At 40.7% G+C, this 22,256-nt stretch overlaps 1 protein-coding gene across 2 annotated transcripts; it reads left to right on the plus strand.

Moving 5' to 3' along the window:
* The first annotated feature begins 747 nt into the window (after positions 1-747).
* On the plus strand, positions 748-21,844 carry ctnnbip1 (catenin, beta interacting protein 1). Of its 2 annotated transcripts, XM_046395955.1 has the most exons (5): positions 748-914; positions 3,846-3,939; positions 8,886-9,000; positions 9,842-9,932; positions 19,025-21,844. In XM_046395955.1, the coding sequence occupies exons 3-5, from the start codon at positions 8,905-8,907 to the stop codon at positions 19,081-19,083; spliced, it is 246 nt and encodes an 81-aa protein (XP_046251911.1). In that variant the 5' UTR covers positions 748-914; positions 3,846-3,939; positions 8,886-8,904; the 3' UTR covers positions 19,084-21,844. The 2 variants fall into 2 exon arrangements, with proteins under 2 accessions (XP_046251911.1, XP_046251913.1); XM_046395957.1 differs by lacking the exon at positions 3,846-3,939 and having other exon boundaries at positions 782-914.
* The last annotated feature ends 412 nt before the right edge of the window (positions 21,845-22,256 follow it).

The following is a 22,256-nucleotide window of genomic DNA, read 5'->3' on the forward strand; positions in this document are numbered from 1 at the left end:
TTTAACAAGTCAGTTGGAGTTCACACTTCACAGAAACGTGTTTTTTTCCCCACCTCTTAACTTAAGAAAATCAAATTATCCAATTATGCAGATTTTAAAACACCCATATATCCTCTCTTTTTACAGAACAAATGTAAATAAATGATGTAACTTGTGTATCAGAACACAATAGACAATATCTACACCCAGTATGGGTGCTGCTAATTGTTGCTTCCATATTTGGGACATACTGGGTTTAGCAATTGTTAGTTTGTCTAGTGGGTTCACAGTTGTTTGTTAGTTTGGTAATAATGTAACAAAAGTTCACAGAAAGTTTTATCTTGGGCACAGGTAAGTATGCTTTATGTACCTAGTGTTAGCTACTGTAGTTGTTTTTAGAGAGATTGTTATTTTTATTGAATACAACAGAATTCAACATACTTGTATTCTAAGGTGGAGAGAGAGCAGTTATTTTCTTTATCATGTTACTGTTTATGTTCAGGAAAAGTTTCTTTGCAGCGTGCTCAGACCTCCTAATAAACATGAATCTGCATTTGTGCTACTATAATGTGGGGAAACCTTAATTAAACCTAGAGAAGAAAAGGTGACTAGCAAGTAAAGTGTGCGCCAACACAAACGAGTCGGTTCAATCCAGAAAGTAAAAATTCGTACCAGGGTTTCTGTATTTTTAGAGATGTGCCTTTACATACAGGTTAAGTTTAGTAGTAGATCCTGGAGACCATGTTGCGATGACTGGGCCAGTGGCGGCCCCAGCGGTCGGCAGCGGTACTGCACAGCCAGTAGGACTCGCTGCGTTGAGTCAGTTCGCCGTAGCTCTGCCGACTGGAGGGATGTGACCCCGGAACAGGACGCCCTCCTACAACAACACACCATTCAAACAGAGCACAGAAGAAAGAAAAGCTGGACCAGGAGGGGTAAGCGCATATGTCTCCTTTCTTGATGAGGAAAACATTGTCAGGGCTTTTTGAAACGATACGTGTGTTTGAATCCCGGCGTTTACACTTCTGGCAGAGGAGCAGTACCTGGATGGTGTTTGCACCCATTGGAACTTCATTCAGGCTTTTGTCTCGGGCATGCTAGCGAGCTAGCTTGGCTGGTTAGCAGTGGGTCCTTTGCCAAGGATAGCGCGGCTTTGGTGGAGACTAAATTAAATCCTTGTCATGTTAAAATGAATGCGACTTGTAATCCATTGAGTGTACCGTCCTTAAATTTCTCCCGACGGATATTCCTTAAGATTCGTATCGAAAAAAAGCTGCTTGCTAGCAAGAGCGCTGCTACAGTTTGAACAGTCTGCGTCCCGCAACATGATAACAAGAACCGTTCACAGTCATGTGTAACGTTACCCATCTTTTAGAAATCCATCTCAGGCGTTTTTGTTTGCCCTATGATTTTTCATTCAGAGTTTGTCTTTGAATAAAACTTCCGAAATCGAGAAATAATCCACAGTCTGAAAAGTACCAATCTCAGCTAACGTTTGTGTACGTTATGCGAAGCCTCGTTTGGATTACTTGTATCAACGATTATGAACGGTGTTAACACTGTTTTAAAACTACTTAGCGTTTCTTAGATAACCGTATTTTCTGTTTCCTGCTGACAAGAAATTGAGCAGTCTACACGAACATGATGCCTACATATAAATAGAAATTACAAACCCGTTTGTCCTACTTCCCAAACGCCTACCATTCAGGCAAGACAATGCTTAGGTTTAGACACTTAAAATGCTGTCCCAACCACAAAGGCTACTGTACGTGTGGCCACTGTTTCACATTGGTTTTCATGTTCAAGTTTGCTTTTCACACAACTCCTTCATTGGTTTTCTATTTTTGGATCATGCCACTCCTGGATGCATTGTGTCACCCTGCCTTTTACAGTGTCTGCTTTCCCCTACTTGTCAGATAGCTGACAACCCTTTTGAGTGGTGAAGCTGGCATCCTGCCGGCAGCAGCGGGGCATTGATGAGTGCTGCAGCCAGCGGGAATCAGGGCTTGGCCGGTGGCAAGTTCTCTGAATCCTCCTAGCAACAAGCTAGACTTCAGTATGTCAAGGCTGCCTTAGTTTGCACATTCCTGTAGCTGGTTGAATTTTGGAGAGAAATTAGGAGCGTTGGCTTCGTCTGCCTCCCCTCCTTGCCTCCTCACTTGGAAGGCAGGTGCTTTTCAGTGCCTGCTCAACCCCCTCAAGCCCTGCGGGGATCTCATCAGCTGTCTGGGAGCACAGTTTGGGAGGGTGGGCTGGTTTATCACACAACCTCTCGCTCTGTGTTTGGCATAAGAACTTGTCAGCATTAACCTGCCAACGTAGTAGCCTCACACTATGATTGCATGTGTTCGGGGCTCATGCAGCCAGTTCAGTTGACAAATGCCTTCAGACAACCACAGCAGCTTTTTAAATGTTTCAACGAAAACATTGCTATCTTTTCACTTGGCTGCTCTTTCTCTGTTGTGCATGGTATCCTGCACATTTGCATTGGATTGTATTGTTTCAAGCACATAGATCATGTAACTTTAACAATTTTGACGCTCATCTCTGACGTTGGCGTTTGCAGATTTGCAGCAGCAGCCCCAAGGGACCGGCCTAAGGCAGCAGCTTCTGTTTCAGTTCCTTTGAGGTACCCTGAGGAGTGAGCTAAAATGTTCATGGACCGAATTTAATTATGTTATATCACATGGTCTGTGGAAAACCCAGTTGTATCAAATTTGGTATCTTGAAAAAATTAACGACCCCTGCGCGCCTGATTCTTATGGTGGAATGCTTTTTCTGGAAAACAGATGTCATAGAAATTCCCAGTTGAACTGCAGTAGTATTATAAAGGTTGTATTTGTTGACCAGTAGCATATATTTTTAATTATCTAAGAATAGCTTGTGCTGTCCTAGTGCTAGTGACATAAGGTATTAATTTGTGAAATTTCATGTCCTGCCTACTGTAACTCTCCCTTTCTAGCTCCTAGCATCAATGTCACGTGGCACAGAAATAGTCAAAGTACAGTTAAGCACCCTCAGAAACCCAGCTATGAACTAAGACTGTACAGTTTAGCAGGACTGTTAGAGTTCATGCCTCACGTGGTGACAACAAGACATGACCTACTTATCAATCATGTTTTCACAATCCAGTTCATCACTATTGTCCCCAAATACTGTAGCCATTGTTGTGGGCACTGTACATGTGAGGAGATGGCTTCACACAAAGGCAGTATGCAGACATGCAGCGAGTCCAAGCCAGAGCCTTTCTGGCCTGCAGTGTCTGCTCATCTGGCTCACACTGTTTCAGGACCCCATGCTGCCCCGACTTGGAAGAGTCAGTCTGCTGGTAAAATAGTTCTCTTTATGTTTCCAGCGAGGTTTGGATAAGATCAGACTAATTTTATGATTGAATTTGTCCTAAGGGACAAATTCATTTTTATCAAGCAAAGACATATTTATCAAGCAAAAATGCCAGTTTTCTGATTTTTCTCTGTTTGATGTGATTTAGTATCTTCAGACTTTGGACCATTGGACTTCTATGTTACTATTTTCAGACATTTGCAGCCTAATTATTTCAACATTTGATGAACAGTCAAATTGATTTTACTGAACTGCTGTGTTGAATTAGAAAGTTCCTTAATTTCAGCATGATCGCTGGTTGTTTTATTAGGTTAAGTCATCAGTAGAGGTGTATGTGTGCATGTGTGCGTGTACCTGCAGTGACACAGCTGGTCTCCAGAACCAGGCTAGGTTTTTGGCAGTACCCAGCTGGCAGCCACACCAGGCTTCTAGCCTTCTTAAGTTTCTCACACATTTGCTTTGGATGTCGGAGCAGCTCATGATTGAATTTAAGTTATTTTTCCTTCTCATTTTTCATGTCTCAGCGGCTGTTGACCTCTCTCGGTTGGGTTCTGGCTCTCAGCGGCCTTCGTGTAAAGCTCAGCTCCACTCAGACACTGTTTGTCCGGCAACTCAGAGGTCTGTTTCTTGTTTTTTCTGCTTGCTAGAGAAATTAGATTTCTAAAACAATCAAACATTGTGCATCATGTGAGCAGCTGACTCTGCATTGGGTTTCAAGCTCGACAAGTGGACTGGGCCGTGTGCGATTGGGCCGGTGCACTGTGGCAGCCTCCGTCCCTCATGACCCTAAGCAAATGTGAGGGCCTATCACATTGCATACTGTAATCTCTGGCAGCAGATCCTCACTGCACTGTGTGGCCCGGTCACAGTGTTAAAATGGTCTTGAGAAATCTTAATGCATACTGACACACAAATATACACAAGAAACCCTGAGCAGATATTCAGTCTACTGACATGTGCGCAGAGGGCATCAGCTGCTGACTTGTGATGCAATAGTCTCTCGGTACATTGCTCATGTTGAAAACTAGATTGCAATACAATTGCATTCTGTAATGCACAGTTGGTTGCAACACATCCATCTTGTATACACCATTGTAACTGAGCATGGAGAAGGCTTCTAAAATAGTTAAATAAGTTTTTAAAATTAAATCTACTGTGATGTTTATGCAGTCTGAAAACAATATTTATCCAAGTACATATGTACAAAGTATTTCATAAAAGTTGTTTGTTTGTTTATTCATTTTTTCCTGTCAGGAATTTGCCCCCCCCAACTTAATTTTTAAGATCTCAAACAATTTGCGCTAAAGGTAATTGTCATGTCTAATCTTATCCACCTTTCTCTCCAGTTTGCTGCAAACTGCACAGTACATATTTGGACTTTTGCAAATGTCTTTACCTTTCATCATTTCCTCACAAGTGTCCATTGTTGCTCTGCATGTGCAACTGTCAATGAAGATGAGAAAGAAGTGAGATGGTCTCACTCCTCAATTACATCCATTATCAGCTTGGGGAAAAAAAATAGTGTGTTTAATTGTTTTCCCCTAACCTCAGATGGCATTTTACTCGCACCAGGCAAGTGAACCATTCCTATCATTAAGCCCTGATAAATGTGAAAATGCCATGAACTGACACTAGACTGAACTGCCAGAAAGAACTGTTAACTGTTAAAATGATTGCAGGCAAGGTATACCTCATTCATATCAGTTTTGTGTCCCACCGCCACCATGTGCACAGATCACAGGTTGGCTTTTATGTTGTTTGTTTGTTTACTTATTTGTTTTGTTTCTTTTAGATTTCTCAGTTCAGTGTCAGCAAAGCTGTGATTTGGTTGAGCTGCCCGGAGGGGCTCACAGAGCTCGATATCTCAGCTCAAACCGACATCACAACACTGACAAGAGCCCAACATGGGCAGAGAGTGGGGGATTAGGCCTAGATCAGCATTAAAGAAAGCCTTTGATTACGTCTGGAATATTAGCTGCATTCGTCTTAGGCTGGCTGAGCATCCCCTGAGGGATTAGTGTTGAGCCATCCCACCTCTAGAACCCAACATCAAGCACAGACAAAGGAGCCTGACAGGATCTTTATTGTGGTCCCTGAAATCATCTAAGACATGTTACATAAAAGAGTGTGTACATCAGAATAACGTTCCTCATCAACTATACAACTCAAGGTTTCTAATCAAAATGCTATTTATGTGTTTTTAGCTGTATAACATAAAACATGTATAAAAATATAATACATGTTTTCTTTCTTTTGAGCAGTCTTATTAAAACGATTTGGTGGATGCGTCAGACCATACAAAATATTGTACAAAAAGCAGATTAGGTCTAAACTGTCAAAAATCGTGTCGGCCTCTTGCAGTGAATTGATAGATCAATCTAAATGTTGTGTAGTAGAAGTTCAATGTTTTATCAGTTACACGTCACAGAAAAGGAATCAACAACAGTTCCGACTGATTGTGATTTTATTAAAACCGCAAACATCTGCTGGTTTCAGCTTCTCAAATGTAAGAATTTCTGGCTTTTCTTTGCTTTATATGGTTTTAAATTTAATATGTGAGGTTTGAGTTTGGGTCAGACATAAATAATTTTAGAAGCATATGTGCAAGTGCATTTTCTATTTTTTTAAATGAAAACCTTTAGGTTTTGGACTACTTCTTGGACAAACTAAGACATTTAAGCCCCCCTCCCCAAGAAATTGTGATTTCTTATTTTTCTCTATCATTTTCACTTATAGAACAATTAAGCAGTTAATTAAAAAAAAAAAACAGCATTAATTGATAATGAAAATATTGATATCCTCCTGATAATACATCTGACTGTGAGGACATTTGGAGTTTAAGTGTGTGGCAGTGAGGTGTTGGTACGCCAGGCAGCCGAGTACCATCTGGAGCATTGCTGAAAATATAAACATGGGTGGGATGCTGCTTTGTTCAGTGGGATTGCTTGGATGAAACTGCCCATTACATAATCATATGCACACTGTTAATAACTGTTGTATATATGTTATCATCCAGTTCACTGAGTCCCGGAATCGTACTGTTTCCACTTTTGCAGCTGCTCTACTGCCAAAATAGTGACCTACAAATGAATCTTTCTGACCCCCCACCCCACAGCCTGAAGAAAAACAGGTGACATCTAGAGAAGGATAGCATCTGAGTAAAGGATTCCTCATATGATTCCATGCTGTGCGCTTGTTCTTCTTATTACAGATATCGTCAAAAAAGTGGGATGAGATTAAATGCTTTTTTCAAGATGGCAAAACACAAATAGCAACCCGTAAAACAGGCATCAGTCTGGGAGATGGTACTAAATATGGCCAATTTTCAACTTCAAAAGCAGACATCAGAGGATCAGAAATACCTCAGTCATGAAAGCAGTGGGCCTATTTATACAGATGATGAGTATGGAATATATTGGCCTTCTGTGCACTAGCAGACATTCAAATGGTTAAGTTGTCAAGTCCCAAAATATGCCTGAATATTAATGGATGTTTTTTTGCTTTCAACATCTCAAGACAAGATGACACCTTTTGGCAGTTAGAGTAACTGTTCTTCAGTTGTTCTCCTCATCATCTACTCTCCATTCACTCATAGGCAGTGACTGTGTTAATCCCGGTGAGGGTCTGAGGCGGGCCGGCTGGTGCTCCTGAGCTTATATCATTCATTCTGTATGTTGTCTCTCTGCCTGGGGTCTTGACTCTTATGTTTTTTTTGGAAGCGTTTGAGTTTGAGATGTGATCAAACGTGTCACTGCTGCTGTGATGGAGACACTGCTATGCTCTACACCCTCCACCAAGATGCTCTCTGTATCACTACCCCACCCAGATGTATTCACACACCACCACCACCCTGAAGGTGTATTGAGAAACTGATGCCAGCAAGCTCTCCATCTTTTTATCTCTGTCTACACTGGCTCTCCAATTAAACTGTGCCTAAGTGAGAGTGAATAACTAATGTATTCATCCGCACCTCATTCAGTATCCTGCTACTCCTTTTGTGTGTCTGAATAAAGACAAGTAGATGAAGTCGAGTGCTAGTTGCAGTAAACAGTCACCAAAGGTTGTTGTAATTATAAGGACTATAGCCAGAAGCATGGTCTCCAGCTGCTCTAATCTAGATGAGAACACACGTTCACAGTGACACCCAAACGCCAGCCAATGGCCAACGGTGCCCCATTCATCTTCCCCCCTCCACACACACACACACACAGGCTCTGAGAAGGGAGGGATGGCGAGCCAGCTCCTCAATTAAATATAACCCCACATCAAACAGCCTGTCAACATGCATTAGTGGTCCTTTGTATAGATAAGAGGCCAAAATAAATTGCCAGAACTATCAGAGTCACTCTGGCTCCCATAGGCTTTTTATGAAAGATTCGTAGGGGAGAACAAATCCTGACTTGCATACTGATATTCCTCTCCATTAGATCTTATTTTTGTGTCACTAGATTCATCTTTTTAAAGATTAATGTTGCTCTATTCTGTGAAATATTTCTTCTGCGTGTTTAGCTTTTTCAATTAGCAAAGTTAGGCTGGATATCAAGCTGCGCCGTGTGCCTTGTCTTGTTGGTGCGTTATAGCAGAGATCTAATGCAAAAACAGGCGACCTTGATGTGTATGTGTGCGCCATCACAGCGGAACCTATCCCTTTACTGTCATCTGCATTAGCTTTGGCAGCTCCTTTTATCGCCTTCTTTTCCCTCCCCCTTTTTCTCCTTCTTTGCCTATATTTTGCATCTCTGCTGACTGACAGTGAAAATAGGTCATTAGTTAGACGGAGAAGAAGAGATAGAGGGAGCAGGCAGGGGCGAGATCTGTGTGAAAACTGCCATGCAATATTAATAACAGGCATTCACGCTGTGAAATGCCAAACCTGCACTGTGACTACGCTGAGACGAGGCCCCTGACTTCTAATATCACCACTGTTTCATATGCATGAAATGCTTATGTATGGACCTGTCACAACAGTCACGTTATAGACTTGTGGTACGGTTCTTATCGACTAAGCAATAGATGACATGACCTTGATGATTTTTGCTGTTCTCAATTTTGTTAATAACAAATATGTGTAAATACAACGCCCTGGAATCCATTTTACTTTTTGATTGTGTAGTTGTATTTTTTTAATTTATTAGGATATTCATTCAAATTGCTGTGTCTTGAATTGTGATTTCTTCTGTAATCTAAGTCCTTAAGAGTACATCGCTCTGTGAAAGGGTGTACTTGCATCGTTGTGCTTTTATATTATCCTTTTTCTTAGAGGCATAAAATGGTCCTAAAATGACACATTGTTATATTGTTTATCACAATAATTCCTGTTGTCCATCACTTCAGAGAAGTCAGGTCAGAAAAAATTTAATAATTGAGATATAGTCAATCTCTGTAATACTGTAGTCATATAGAAGAGTACAAATGAGAACATCACAGTTTTAGCTTCTTTGATGGGCTGTGATGGGCTAGAGACAATCCAGTGTATACAGTTTTTTAAATCTTAGTGTATGCATTGGGGTGATTTTTATTTTTTTTGCAGGGCTTGTGTAATGTGTATCTGTTTGTGTGTCCAGAGCTACGGGAGAAGGGGGGATGAACCGCGAGGAGGCCCCGGGGAAGTCTCCTGAAGACATGTACATCCAACAGAAAGTGCGCGTCCTGCTCATGCTAAAGAAAATGGGATCCAATGTAAGTACAATGTCCTGACACATATCTTTAAATGAGGCAAGCCTGAAATTTCCCCCCTATGAAAACTGTGATAACAAGTCTGGAAACTATGTATGACAACTACTGTTGTCAAAATAATGTTAGATTTGAGTGTATTCTTAATTTTGTTGGAGGCAACCTAGATTGAAGTCCAGTGGGCATGGTTGTGTAGCTGTCAGGAATCTGAACTTTTTTCTGCCATTTCTGGAAGAGGCACACACTTGATGTCAAATCCAACATCACTCAGCATGTATATCCACTTGTTTTTCTATGTCTGACTCCCTTTTGACAGTGTGGAGGAATTGAGCAGAGATGAGCTAATTAACAGCCTCTGCAGAACAAAAAAAACCAAAAACCTGACTGCTTTCTAAATTATAACAAGTTTACAGGAGCAAGTGTATTATATACTTGTCACCAAGAGACAACATTAGCAGATGCTCTACTTTCAGTGACTGACAGACTGACTTTGATTGTCAGCACTGTGACAGAAGTACATTTTCTCAAAACAAACAAACAAACAAATAGCTTTTTCACTTTCGACATGGGCAGAACAGTCAAATATTCCTGTTACCATAAAGTGATTGAAGATAGAGATGTGTACCAAAACAACAAAATAATTTCTTTGAACTATTTCATGCGAAAACTCATAAAACATTTTGGATCCTAAATGTCACACACTTACCTCTGGGAGAATTTTTTTGACTGAAATATAATTTCGCTTATCAGCATGATAAAGGCATACTTGACTACTTCTTAGATAAAATCTTTTTGTCTCCCGTATTGCTTTATAACTTGAAAAGTCACTTTGTTTACTCTTCTTCAGCTTACACCAAGTGAAGAGGCTTTTCTGCGGAATTACGCAGGTGTGGTCCACAGTCAGATGAGCCAGCTACCACAGCACAACATAGACCAGGGTAAGGATGGGGTTCACGTGCATGCATGCGTGCACACACACACACACACTCACACACATGCACACACAGAGCTGAAGTGCGGCTGTCCGGTGTTACTCAAAACAAACAGATTGGCGTTTGTTTCACTCTCAGTTGTGATTTAGTTAGTTAGTTAGCCTTTTCTATGCAGAGAAATAAGTGAAGCTTGTTTAGTTCTAGTACTAGTTTTTATATTTGGATTTATAAAGAGTGCATGACTGTGGGTTCATTCGAAATGCATTTATATCACCTCACAAACACCACCTTCACATGTAACAGAAGTACTATTGTGTGAACAAGGGAAAATCCCTCCACACACACACGTTACTCCCCCTGAGTCCTTACACCAACAGGCCTAACGGATTCCCTTACTGCGCTCTGAGGCCGACTCAGCGGCCCACCAACACTCTAAGATTACTCACACAGCAAACAGTGCGGCTGACTGGAAACCAGTGACTCATCCTCAGCACAAGTGCATCAGCAGTTTCACCACAACTTCTCACAGTTAGTACATATAGAGTAATGAGTTCAACTCCATCCATATTTTTCACCCAATGATAAATCAAGCCATCACCATTCACATGTATTGTTATAAGACTACGTTTGCTTGCGTTTGATGACCTTACACCTGCGATCCTGACGGATAAGCGGTATAGAAAATGGATGGATGGATGATGACCTTACAGATGATGGGCTTAATTTTTCAGGGCACCAGAGGGTGCTGTTGAGCTTTCTTTAATTTCTCCGCATTCTTCACATTTTTAAACCACAAGAGGGTGCTAGAGTAAACAAAACGGTCTAAGTGGGGAGGCACTGCAGTTACCTGAGAGAGCAACAGCAAAGTGTTCCAGATGATTTTTCTGTAAGTAGACTTATCAGCAGCTTTCCAGGCTCAGTCCAAACACGACTGTCAGACAGGAGCCCTGCTGTCGTCCTGTGGTAAACCCGCTGGGACCCAGGCCTCCCTTGTCCTCTACGATATTGGTACCTCAGGGGAGCTTTGAGCCGAGGAAAATTGCCTGCGACATTTTAGCAACAGTGAAGTGTTATGTCTCCTTGTCCGTGTCCTTTGTCTGCAGGGAAACAATCAGCAATGTTTGAATTGATAAATCTGTGATTTTCTGTGTTGGAGAAGGATTAGGTTTGTGATTCTACAGAATATTAAAAGCGAGTAAAAGGCACAGTGACTTTATCTTTTTGTACTGTTCTGTCGTCATAAATTCGGCTTCATTCTGCAATATGGGATGCATCATGAAATTTAAATGTGGGTCATTGCGTCATGGGCAGTGTAGACTGCATTATAACAGTGTTTTCCTTCATTAAGGAGCAGATGGCATTATGAGGGATGTTTTTTGTCTGTTTAAACAACTGCAGACTAGTCGTCAGTTTGTGCAGCGCACCCTCGTTCTTTTTTTTTTGTTTTTCTCTGCCCTTTAGGAGATACAGGACTCCATGTCTGTGCTGTGTCAATACTGCTAAGAAGAGCCTCATTAATTATGGAAGAGTATGACTGGTGAAAGGTGCTCCGAATATGCATTATACATCACAGACACACATTTAGTGTCACTTGGCAGCCTGCCACCTCCTCGTGTGCTAATAAATTATTTGTGTTCTGCACCTTATCTGTGATTAGGCATCGTGGAGTTAGCTGAGAGTTAATCACTTTTAAACGCTGTGCTGAAGGACGGCAGTTTGTGGGTGTCAGCACATTCAGGGATGCTCTGAGGTGGCGTTCAGGTTCAGACTTGGTGATAGGGGGAAAAATAGATGAAAGGAAACATTGTGTTGCCTGGCAGCTTTCACAGGCATTGTGCCTCTTAAGAATTAACTTTACTTAAAAACCTTCTATAAATGACAAATGAACTGTACGATTAGTTGACTCATCAATTAAACTTTTGTAAAAATCAAAAGTTTAATTGATGAAAATGATGAAATGATGATGAAAATCATTTTTTCAGACGACTTACAATGTAGAAATTAAATTTTGCTGTGTTTTGACCGTTTCTAAACTGACATGGAAATTAGTTGTTACCAGCATCACTCGTGTGAAACATTACAAAGATTTTATGTGATTCTTGTTTCAAAATGTGGTTAATTTTGTGGATAAGACACTTAGAGCTGATTAAATTTCCAATCAGGTTCTGCTCTCTGTGGTTTACTTGCTTCTTTATGGTCACAAGGCAGCAGTTTCCCAGGCAAAGGTTATTTGTCTGAGTGTGATCTGGTATCAGTAATGTCCCTGCTTGGAGCTTGTTCACCTTCAGGCCTCATACTGGTCTTCTGGTCAATCTCTGCAGCAGACACTAAGCCTATAGCTTCAGTTGGTATTATTCTCTTTCGGTACATGTCAGCGTGAAAAGACAAATTTAAAGGTTGTCTTCCATTTTCTGCTGAGCTGAAATTGTTTTTGAAAAAATGTCTAGTTTGAGCTACACATGTTTATGATAAAAATTATATGCTATAAAAAAAACACAGTTTTCTATCATTGCTACTGAGCTTGCTGTTTTGATGAGTAATAACTTAGAGCCGATGACTCGGGCCTTTCAGTTGTGGAGTAATACACTGTAGTCTGCTACTTAGGCAGTTTTTTTTTTTATTGCCCCCAATATAATATGCATTGTTTGAATTTTGTTAAAATGGAAAAGTGCTTTGGCTATTACAGTTAGGGTCATTAAGGGTCAGATGGCTCCAACCAAAGATATATCTCACACCCTGTCCAGCCACAGCAGTTTCAAACATGCTGATGCAGGATGCTCTGATACTAGTGTCCTCAAGGGGTCGCAGCATGGAGTCATAGTGTCTCGTGTCAGACATGGCCTCATCGATCGAGTAGCGGCACGCTTAGAGGGTGCTGAGGGCGAAATGGCGTAGTGGAGACACGCTCAGATATTGATTACTCTAAGTCAAAGTCAGCCTGTATTCAGGAAATGTTAAATTGAAGCAGAGATGTGAGGGCACAAAAAGGCTAATGTGACAAATGGATAACATCACAACTGTTGTAAGATTAGTATATTCTGATAAAGAGCAAACTTAAAGGTGTTGCAGTCAAATCTGTCTAGAAATTGTCATCCCTTATCACTTTTGATTGGAAACGCTGAATCATTCCCCAAAACTGGTTCCTTCTCATAAGAAACAAAGAGATTACCATCTTGGGAATTGCATTCATATTTCTTTTAACTCTATTGGTCACATAATTAGCATTTCAGATAGTTTTAATTGGCTAATTTCCATACATGCAAATGCAGATTTTTGTTTCACAATTTTAATGAGGCCAAAGAGGAATTCACTGCCAAACTGTGTATTAGTCAGCTTTCTCACTGTGAATACCTTGATGTAGTTGAGTTTCGGTGGCACAGTGGGTGAGCAGTACATTGTATGTGGTGTTAGAAATTAATATGGTGTAAACTCATCAAGCGAGCCGTGACTTTTGAGGGGTGGTGGCTCTGCTTTGTGTGTGAATTGCTCCTTTCTGGGTAAAACTGAACAATGACTTTCCTTCCATGATGAGCTTTCAGTGGCACCATAGTTGAAGTATAATATGAAGAGTACAAAAGTTTTGTCTTTCCAATCAGTCTATTGTTCCCCCCTTTAACTCGCTTATTCATGGATTTCTATAACTGACACCATGACACATCAAATAATAGGGTTTGTCAGAGCAGCACATATAGCCAGACATCTCAGGACTTGTTATCCTGTCGGATTTGACAAGGAAAGTTTACTCCTCCCAGAAGAGTCTCAGGGCCTCAACAAAAGGCGATAGAAGATGAGGCGTTGCCATAGCAACCTCACTTGTCCCAGGAAACCCAAGTTTCCCTGTGGGCTTTGGTGTTGCTGCGACATGCTGCATCGGTGGATTTGAGCAGGTGTCATTAGGGGGCCTCGAGGCAAGCTGGAGTGCTAATTACACAACCAGAGTGTGATATTCCAATCTCCCTCTGTCAGCCCCATCCCTCCTTACAGAAATATGGCCTCTCTTGTTACAGATATGACTGCAGCCTTGTGCAATCAATACACAATCTCGTTTCTTTTTGTCTGTGTTACAATACTGGCATCATGCAAAGCTTAAACCTGGCTTTTAGAGTGAAAGCCATGTGAGACAGAGCAAGGACTGGCTTTTGTGTGGCGACTCGGGCAGGGCAGAGTGGTATCGATTCTTACTTTATCACATTCCTCACTGCAGCATGAATCAGAGCCAGAGACTCAGATTTATGAAGTACCTCGTCTGCCTAACTCACTGAAACACAAAGGCTTCCTTAGATATGCTCTCCTCTTTATTCCAAATGTGGTCGTATATACAAATGTTGAAGGACATTTCCGACATGAATGTTATGAATCCTGATTGTTTTCTCTCTGATGAACTCAGCTCCAATGGCGACTCAAACCAAAACTTAAAAGAAAACTGATTTCTGCTCTCTGAAAAGCTGCTGCCTAAGAATCTAATTTATTTTCTAATATGTGCTATAGAATGTAAAATTAATTAAATCCATATTTAAAGGTCCAGTGCAGGGGGCGTTTATTGGCAGAAGTGCAATGTATTAATATTTATATTTTCATTGGTGCATGAACACCTGACACAAGAACCGTAGTGTTTTTCTTTCCTTAAAATTAGTCTTTTGAATTTACAGAGGGAGAAGGTTCTGTTTCATGGAGTCCACCGTGTTGCACCACCATGATGGTGGTTGAGATGTGAGCTATTCAGTGTGTTGACATCTGCATCATCACTGCTTGGTGTCACTAAAACCTACACACTGGTCTTTTTAAATAGAGAAAAAAAACGAGTCAGAAAACAGTTTGTTGCTGCTTAAAACTAATTTCAGAGCTCATTAAATCTTTGAAATATCACCATGTGAAGTGAAGAACAAATTTGGCATTCTCTGTGCAATCATTCATTTGCATATGTTATGTACTTCATAAGATTTTTTTTAGGTTTGTATTTTCTCTTAGAAATCTGCTAACACAGAATTGATGGAAAACACTGACACTGCCATCTTTTTTCAGTGTAATATTATGACAAATGTTTGGCTATAACTTAATAGAGTAGACAAGTTGACTTCAGTTCTTAAATTGTCTTTCAACTGTTTATTAATTGACAAGTCTATGGAATGTCCTCCAGCACAATAATGACAAAGCCAGCGCTGAGTTAAAAAGGCTCTTCATTTAGTATCATCAGTTCATCAGTTACAAAGAAAAGCAGCAAAGTCTTCCATCTAAGACACTTTTAAGTAAGTAAATTCTTAAGATGTTTTAATTTAAAAAATTACAAGTAATCCTTTTATTAAACAGTTTTAATTTAATTAGAGATTAATTTTCTTTTGACCAATTAATTGACTAATTGTTGCAAGTCTAAATTCATAAAAGTCCACCCACTGTGTTTGTTGGTGTCATCATGCTGACCACACACACTCCCCTGTTGTGTGTAGGGCTTCTTAACCCGTCCCTGCTGTTGTTTTCATGGGGGGAGGGGGGGGTCTTTATCCTCTCAGTTGACCCTGCACAGATTGCGACCTCAAATGCTGTAGCTGCTCTGACTAATAACTTATCCCTGCAACACGGGCGTCATCATGTGGCTGCTTCCCTGTTTATTCAGACTGAAGGGATTCATGGAGTGCAGTGTGATGCCTCTAACTTACTTTCTCAGCTCTCTTATCATCAGAGGTTCCAGTGGAACGATTTACCTTCATTGTTAATTTCAGCCTACATTTTCTCAACTACACATTCAACTTCAGTGAATATATGGAGGTTTTGTTGAGTGAAGCTAGGGCTGTGAGTAATTACTTATTCATTGATCCCTCTTTTATTTTTGTTTTTTTTTTTGGAATGAATCTATTAATTGTTATGTGTATTAAATGTCAGAAAATAGTCAAATGTTCCCCTTACAAAATCTCCCAAGTATATGTCTTCAGATTTGTTTGTTTTTTAAATTGGAGCAGGATGAAATCCAAAGATCATCTTCTAAGATTTTTGCTTAATGACTTGAACACCCGATCAATTACCCTAATTTTGTCTTGACCAGCTAGAATAATCGCTTTCACACTAGACGAAGCCTGATGCATCGGTTTGCGTTTGAGACATGGCCTCATGACTCTTTGCTGTGTTTCTCTCTGATATCTTTTATAATCAGTATGCACTATTTATTTGAAAATGAAAAGCACTCTCAAACTTTAACATAAAGCCCATTCACTAATTACAGAAATGATCTTAGCAGTAAAAAAAAAAAATCACAGAGACAAAGTAGAAGGATTTTTTCTTACTCTTAAAGTATTTATGGAAGACCAGTCGGCGGACATACACGTTGTTGCTGTTATTTATGTAATCCACCATCAAGCGCTGCTCTGTATACTCTCATCAGGCCGGCTGAGGAGGAGATCTGTGCACAGTGGAGGGAGGGGCCAAAGCCGCATCCAAACAGCCTAAAAGATGTTTGCCCATAGGCAGCAGCAGCAGCCTGCCATCCATTGAAGCAGTCTGATTTTTATCTGTCACTAGGCAACAGCTTTGAGGGACCTGACGTTTCCATCCTGTTGGCTAGAGCTTGTATACATGCATGCATGTGTGTGTTTGTGGCAGGGCAAGCTCCATGACTAACATGACTCTCGGTCAAAGTGCTCAAGTAAAACAGATATAGCCCAGCTATCCAGTTGGCCCTGTGGATGTATTTTGAGAGCATTTCTGCTGGTATTTGGGCTCAAGTTGCACAGTGTCTGACATGCCCTTCCTGTGAACTGCCTGTTACACAAGGGTGACCTCCTTCACTCAACAACAAAAAGATTCAGACTGGCATTTATTGTGAAAAATGGGTGTTATTGCAAGTTCATGCGCCAAAACGTGGTCTCAAACAGCAGCGCTTTTCAGCGGTACTGTATTTCAGATCGTGTTCCCTAATGTGTGGTATTACATAATTGTCTCTTGTTCAAGCATCATTATCCGTACGTGCTGTCTCAAAGCAGATGAGATTTATGTTATTAACTGAAGTCAAACAGCATGTCTCTGGCTATATTTTTTTTTTATCACTGTCTAGTTTCCTCTCCCGGTGCTGCAGTTGCCTATCGGCTTCCTCTTCACCATAACCTCATTTGGTAAGCCAATGAGCTCCCATGGGAAGAGAGGAAACTTGAAAGTTCGTATTAAAAAGCGCCCTCCCCCAAAAGTCTCAATCTTACCGAGCTCTCAGCGACCTGAATAGAAACATACTAATTATCGTCCCCTCAGAGATAGCCAAATGAAGCACGAAATTCTGTGTTTGGAGGGTCTGTGCTGTCTGATGAGGAGGGTCCGCCCTTTGTGCCAAATACATGCAGAAGCTTTCAGTCTCTGGCCTACTTTCATATCTCAAAAATAATTAAATCTAACAAGCACTTAAGGGCTGTGGTGGAGAGTTTTGGTTTTGTTTTGTTTTTTTTTAAATAGATCTGCGCAAGGTGCCATGAGACATTCTTGTCAACTGTTTGAAAAGGTGTTGAGCTTGGTGTTAATGATATTTGTGTGATCGTAGCTTGTCAAATGTCTCCAGCTTCCATGATCGTACTGACTGTAGACTGTGGCTGAGGCTTCTCTCTTTGAAGAGCGAGATGTGTTTTTAATGAAGGGTTTGAGGACACTAGCGGTGTGGCTGTATGTACTTTGTGCTGTCATATATATCTCACAGTCAGTTTACTTCCATTACCAACGAGCAAATGCAGTTAACCAGGCTGCCAAGCATGACAGTGCAAGAGGGACTTAAATACTTTTCTACTTCATCAGGCAGAAGTGTTTCTGGCTTTCTTTCTTTTTTCAGAGGATCTACCGACTGAAATGCTCAGTTTAAAACAATTTCTTGCCAGTTGGTGAGTGTTTTGCTTGACCTGACTCAAATAGAATTGCAACATGTATATTCGCATGTCACGGAAAAACTATCTCAGCAGGTGTTGGCAGGCCCAGATGACTTGATGAATCACATTTGGCAACAGACTAATGAATGATTCCTTGCTAAACAACAGCCAGCTGACAAAGTATTGTTGTGTAGCTGGCAGGATCCATTAGTTGACTCAACCCATATGAGACTCTAATTACTCATTGGTTCTCATTAACTTGGTAGAAGTGACACAAGCACCAGAGGAGAAGAAAGAAATCTGACCTTCTGTGCTGTAGATCATTTCAGTCTCTTTACTCGGGGCCCATTGACTGTTTTTTTCCCCCACAGTAGTGAGGTTAATATCACCAGCTGTAATCTGGTATTGTTTACTCACAGACAGTCTGAGCTGCAGCAGCAGAGGAGATTAAGTGGTCCAGAAGCCTCAGATCTAAGTGCTATCATGGCAGAGCAGGATGCTACCATTAGCGGGACACTCGGTGTGTTACAATACTTCCCTTCAGGGCACTGCGATTGCACGTGGTGGCTTTTCACAACAGGTGAACAGGGCAATAGATGAAATTACCTGAATGAACCAAAAGGATTTTCATGGCTGTGTATTACCTCTCGGCTGTATAGTCATGGCTGACAGGATTTACAGGATACCGACAGGATCCAAGGACCTGCAGAAAACTCAACTCCCTCCACACTTTGCACTGAAATTTGTCTGGGGTGATCAGATCTAGTGGATAGTTCGGACAAATCTGGTCTGCCTGTAGAGGGATCTTTCATGTTCAAAGAGCATTTAACCTCACAAAAATAATACAACATAAACAGTCATCTGTATTAGGACTTTTTAGCCTTATGTTTCATCAGCAACCTCTGGTGGACCATATTAGACATTATGACGGGCCAGTGTTTGGTCCATTTGGGCAGACCTGCTGTAGACGAAAAGCAGCGCAGTGAATGCAGATGTATCCATAATGACAATGAACACTTCTGGGTATAGCTGCTCTGCCTGTTCTATATCACAATGCAGATGATCATACAGTAGGGCTTTTCTGCATCTTTGGTTTATGTGATTTTCTGACAAGTTGACTGTAACACTTTATTCTCCTTATAAACTCTTTTTCCCTGCATCTCTACCAGTTAAAGTAAATTAGATTGTCATTGTTTTTCAGTCTTTGCCCAGTTTAAATAGAAGTTGTTTAGAGGACTGACCTGACATTTTGCCGTTGTGTCTCAGGTGCAGAGGATGTGGTGATGGCGTTCTCACGTTCAGAAACGGAGGATAGGCGCCAGTGACCTTTGGCTCCTTTCCCCACCCTCCTCAGTTCACCCCACAGCATCCCGCCATGCTCCCATCCTGCCCCGCACGTGATCCACAACAATCCACAAACACGACACTGATGAGCTCAGGAGAGGAGAGGCACCTGAGGGCGGGGGAGGCAGACGAGGAGGGGAAGAGACACCAGCAGGTGGCTGCCTCACTCTCCCCCAGCCCCTTACACCCCCGACTTCTCCTCCTCATACAAGCTGGCACACCATTACCTGAGGTGCACTCAAGTGCTTCACTGTGGGTTGAAGCCTTGGCTACAAGGAAGTCAGTGAAAACACTCACAGATTGTGTGGATGAATATCAAATGTAGGTTTTTTTTTCTCTCTCTCTCTCCCTTTTTGTTGGGTGGTTTTGTTTTGTGTTACATTAATTTGTCTGTGTTGACACTTTAGGCAGTGTTATTTCTGCTGCGGTCACCGGAGGAATTGACCAGCCAGCAGCTGATTGAAGCAAAGAGAAATGTAGTTTTGGTCAAGCAGCGAGTGTGACGATTGATCGCGTTAGGGGAGAGATTTAAATTATTTCTGCTTACCCTGATGGGGCTGAAATTGTTTTTGAGTTAGCTGTTTTGTTACCTGTGTTATAAAGGCTTTTGTTTTCTGTCACACACACAGGGCCTCATTTATAAACATTTGGTGTGTATAGAAAGAGGCATGAATGATGCGCACACCACCTACCACGCAGGCGAAGCAGTAAAATAAAGTCTAATGGAATATTCTTGAACAGTTGTTTCACTTTATATCAAATTGTGACATGTCTGTTTATCACCTTCTTGCATTAGGAAGTCAGTTGTAGAACCCAGACGCAGTCATCCAGTGCAGTGGAGTTTGAAGGTTTTTTTTTTTATTTTAGAATCATTTAGCTTTCTGAACATGTGGTTTCCATCAATACTGTGATTTGCTGCTCCTCTCATTATCAGAGATATGAACAAAAACAAAGGAGTTAAAGCCTTCTGAGTCAAGATCTGCAGCATTTTACACTTTGTAGCATTTCTCATTGTGTAGCTGCGATTTTAGAAAGTTGAATGGCATGCTGACTGATGTGTGTATCCACACTCACAACAGGCCTGTCATTAATCCTTCATGTTTAATTATGGGAGTTTAACAAGGCAGGATAACGAGGAGGTCGGTGAGAAGGTGGATGTGGTTTCTGAATGGAAAACTACGTTAGGGTGAGCGTTGGCCGAATCTATGCACGGTTTTATAAGTGAGGCCCCACTTGTTCTTCTGCTGCTTTATTTTGAACCATAGGCTGTTGAGAGTGCAACAATGCTCATCTCACGAGGAAAGCATAAGAATTAAGACACTAGCGGTTAAAATCACATGAAACACAGATGTACACATTCTCCCCAGACAAATACTGGTTTTGGGTTATTGTAACATGTAACCTTTTTTTAAAAATTATTGTACAGATAGTTGGGAAAATACAATAATGATTTGATTGTATTTTTTTTTTTATTTGCTTTTTTTTTTATCTGTAAGATAAAGTTAACGTGATTAAGGAAATTGACAAGAGACAAGCTGTAGTTGTAATTTATTGTTTACCGAATTGACTCCCAGTTCATCACTAAAGATGGAGAACCAGTAGAAATCTAAACGTGAGTTGCTCTTTAATGTCATCAGCAGAGGCTCTTTGTTCACACTAAAACACACGCAACTCTAATTTTTAACTACCTGTAACTGAACTCGTGAAGCCAAACATAAGAACTGTGTGCTAATTCTGACTGTACTGTATCTCTTGCACTATTATCATTGGGATATTTGCAAAAAATACATTTTGATATTTAGCACAGAGATTCTATGTTTGTTTCAATGGATAAAAGAAGATCTTTGTAACCTGTTTTTATTCCTTCATTGATTAAAAAAAAATCTCTCTGTGTTAATTGACTCAACTGGAATAGCTCAAATGAATATTTGTTAACAATCAACATGTTTTTCTAGTGACATGCTCAACATGTAATGTGTTTTAAGTACACTTTGTTAACTTGTATAACTTAAAATAATTGTAATGTAATGTTTTGAAGCCAAGCATGTCTGCCTCGTGGTTTATAATGTTCATTCAAGTGGAGGATCTTTGAAGCCTTGCCACAATGACCATTGTTTGTACATTCTTGACGTTTGTGAAAGCTACTAGCTCTTTTAAAATGTTTCAGGAGAAAAAACAAAAGCAGATCATTTTTTTCGATGGGTAAAGTGTTATCCATTATATCTTGTTGGCAATAACTTCTATTTGAATGTCCTCAGCAATCATCGCAATGTAAACTGCCAACAGATTCGTCAGGCTGTCCGCCTACGACAAAGAAATTTGTCTTTTTATGTTTACTTTGGTTTTAAAACATTCTTTATTTGTCTATGCATTGTTTTTTTTTTCTCTCTAAAAGGTGTCTTACTGTACATTTTTACCTATCAGGGTTGTTCTACAGCCTTCGTTCAAGTTGTGGATGAATGTGTGTGTGTGTGGGCGTGTGTGATTGTCATTGAACTTGCTACCAGTTTTGATTTTCAGCATGCTGTTGAGTTTGAGTAGGATCGATGTCTTTTTACTGTGATGACCTGACGTTGCCTAAATGTTTTTTTGTTTTTGTTTTTTTTGCCTCTTTATTTTATTTTCCTTTCAGTCGACTTTGATTATTTGGTTTTGTTTTGTATGGCTGCTGACCATGTCTTGACTTAATGCTTCCAAATCCTATACCAACTGAACCATTAAAGATATTTTAAACAGTGAAAAGTTGCTCTTCTCTTTTTTTTTCCTCACACATGAAAGCTCAGAGATGAGAAACTTGTTGTTATAACCCACAGTGGCTGCTCGTCTTCTGGCGGGGCCTCATGCTGGGCACCCAGGGGGAAAAAAATATTCAGCAAAGTCATAATAAAGGTAAAATCATGATTTCGTTGTTCCTTATCTGCGTGAAAATGAAGAAAATGACCCCTTTTTTCAGTCTGATAATAAGCGCAGTTTGTAGGGAAAGACAAGTCTATATTTGCTAAGATCTTGGAGGCTGCGGGGGACAAAATCTCTGCTCGAGGTCTGTCTTATTCGCTCTGGGGCTTTCGAACATGTCTGTGCCACTGACTGTCAAACTTGACACTTTATGTTATTCTGGGAACTTTTTCGGGACTTGTAAATAAATCCTCAGAAT

This window comes from Scatophagus argus, chromosome 8 (assembly GCF_020382885.2).
Source record: "Scatophagus argus isolate fScaArg1 chromosome 8, fScaArg1.pri, whole genome shotgun sequence".
Taxonomy (NCBI): Eukaryota; Metazoa; Chordata; class Actinopteri; family Scatophagidae; genus Scatophagus; species Scatophagus argus.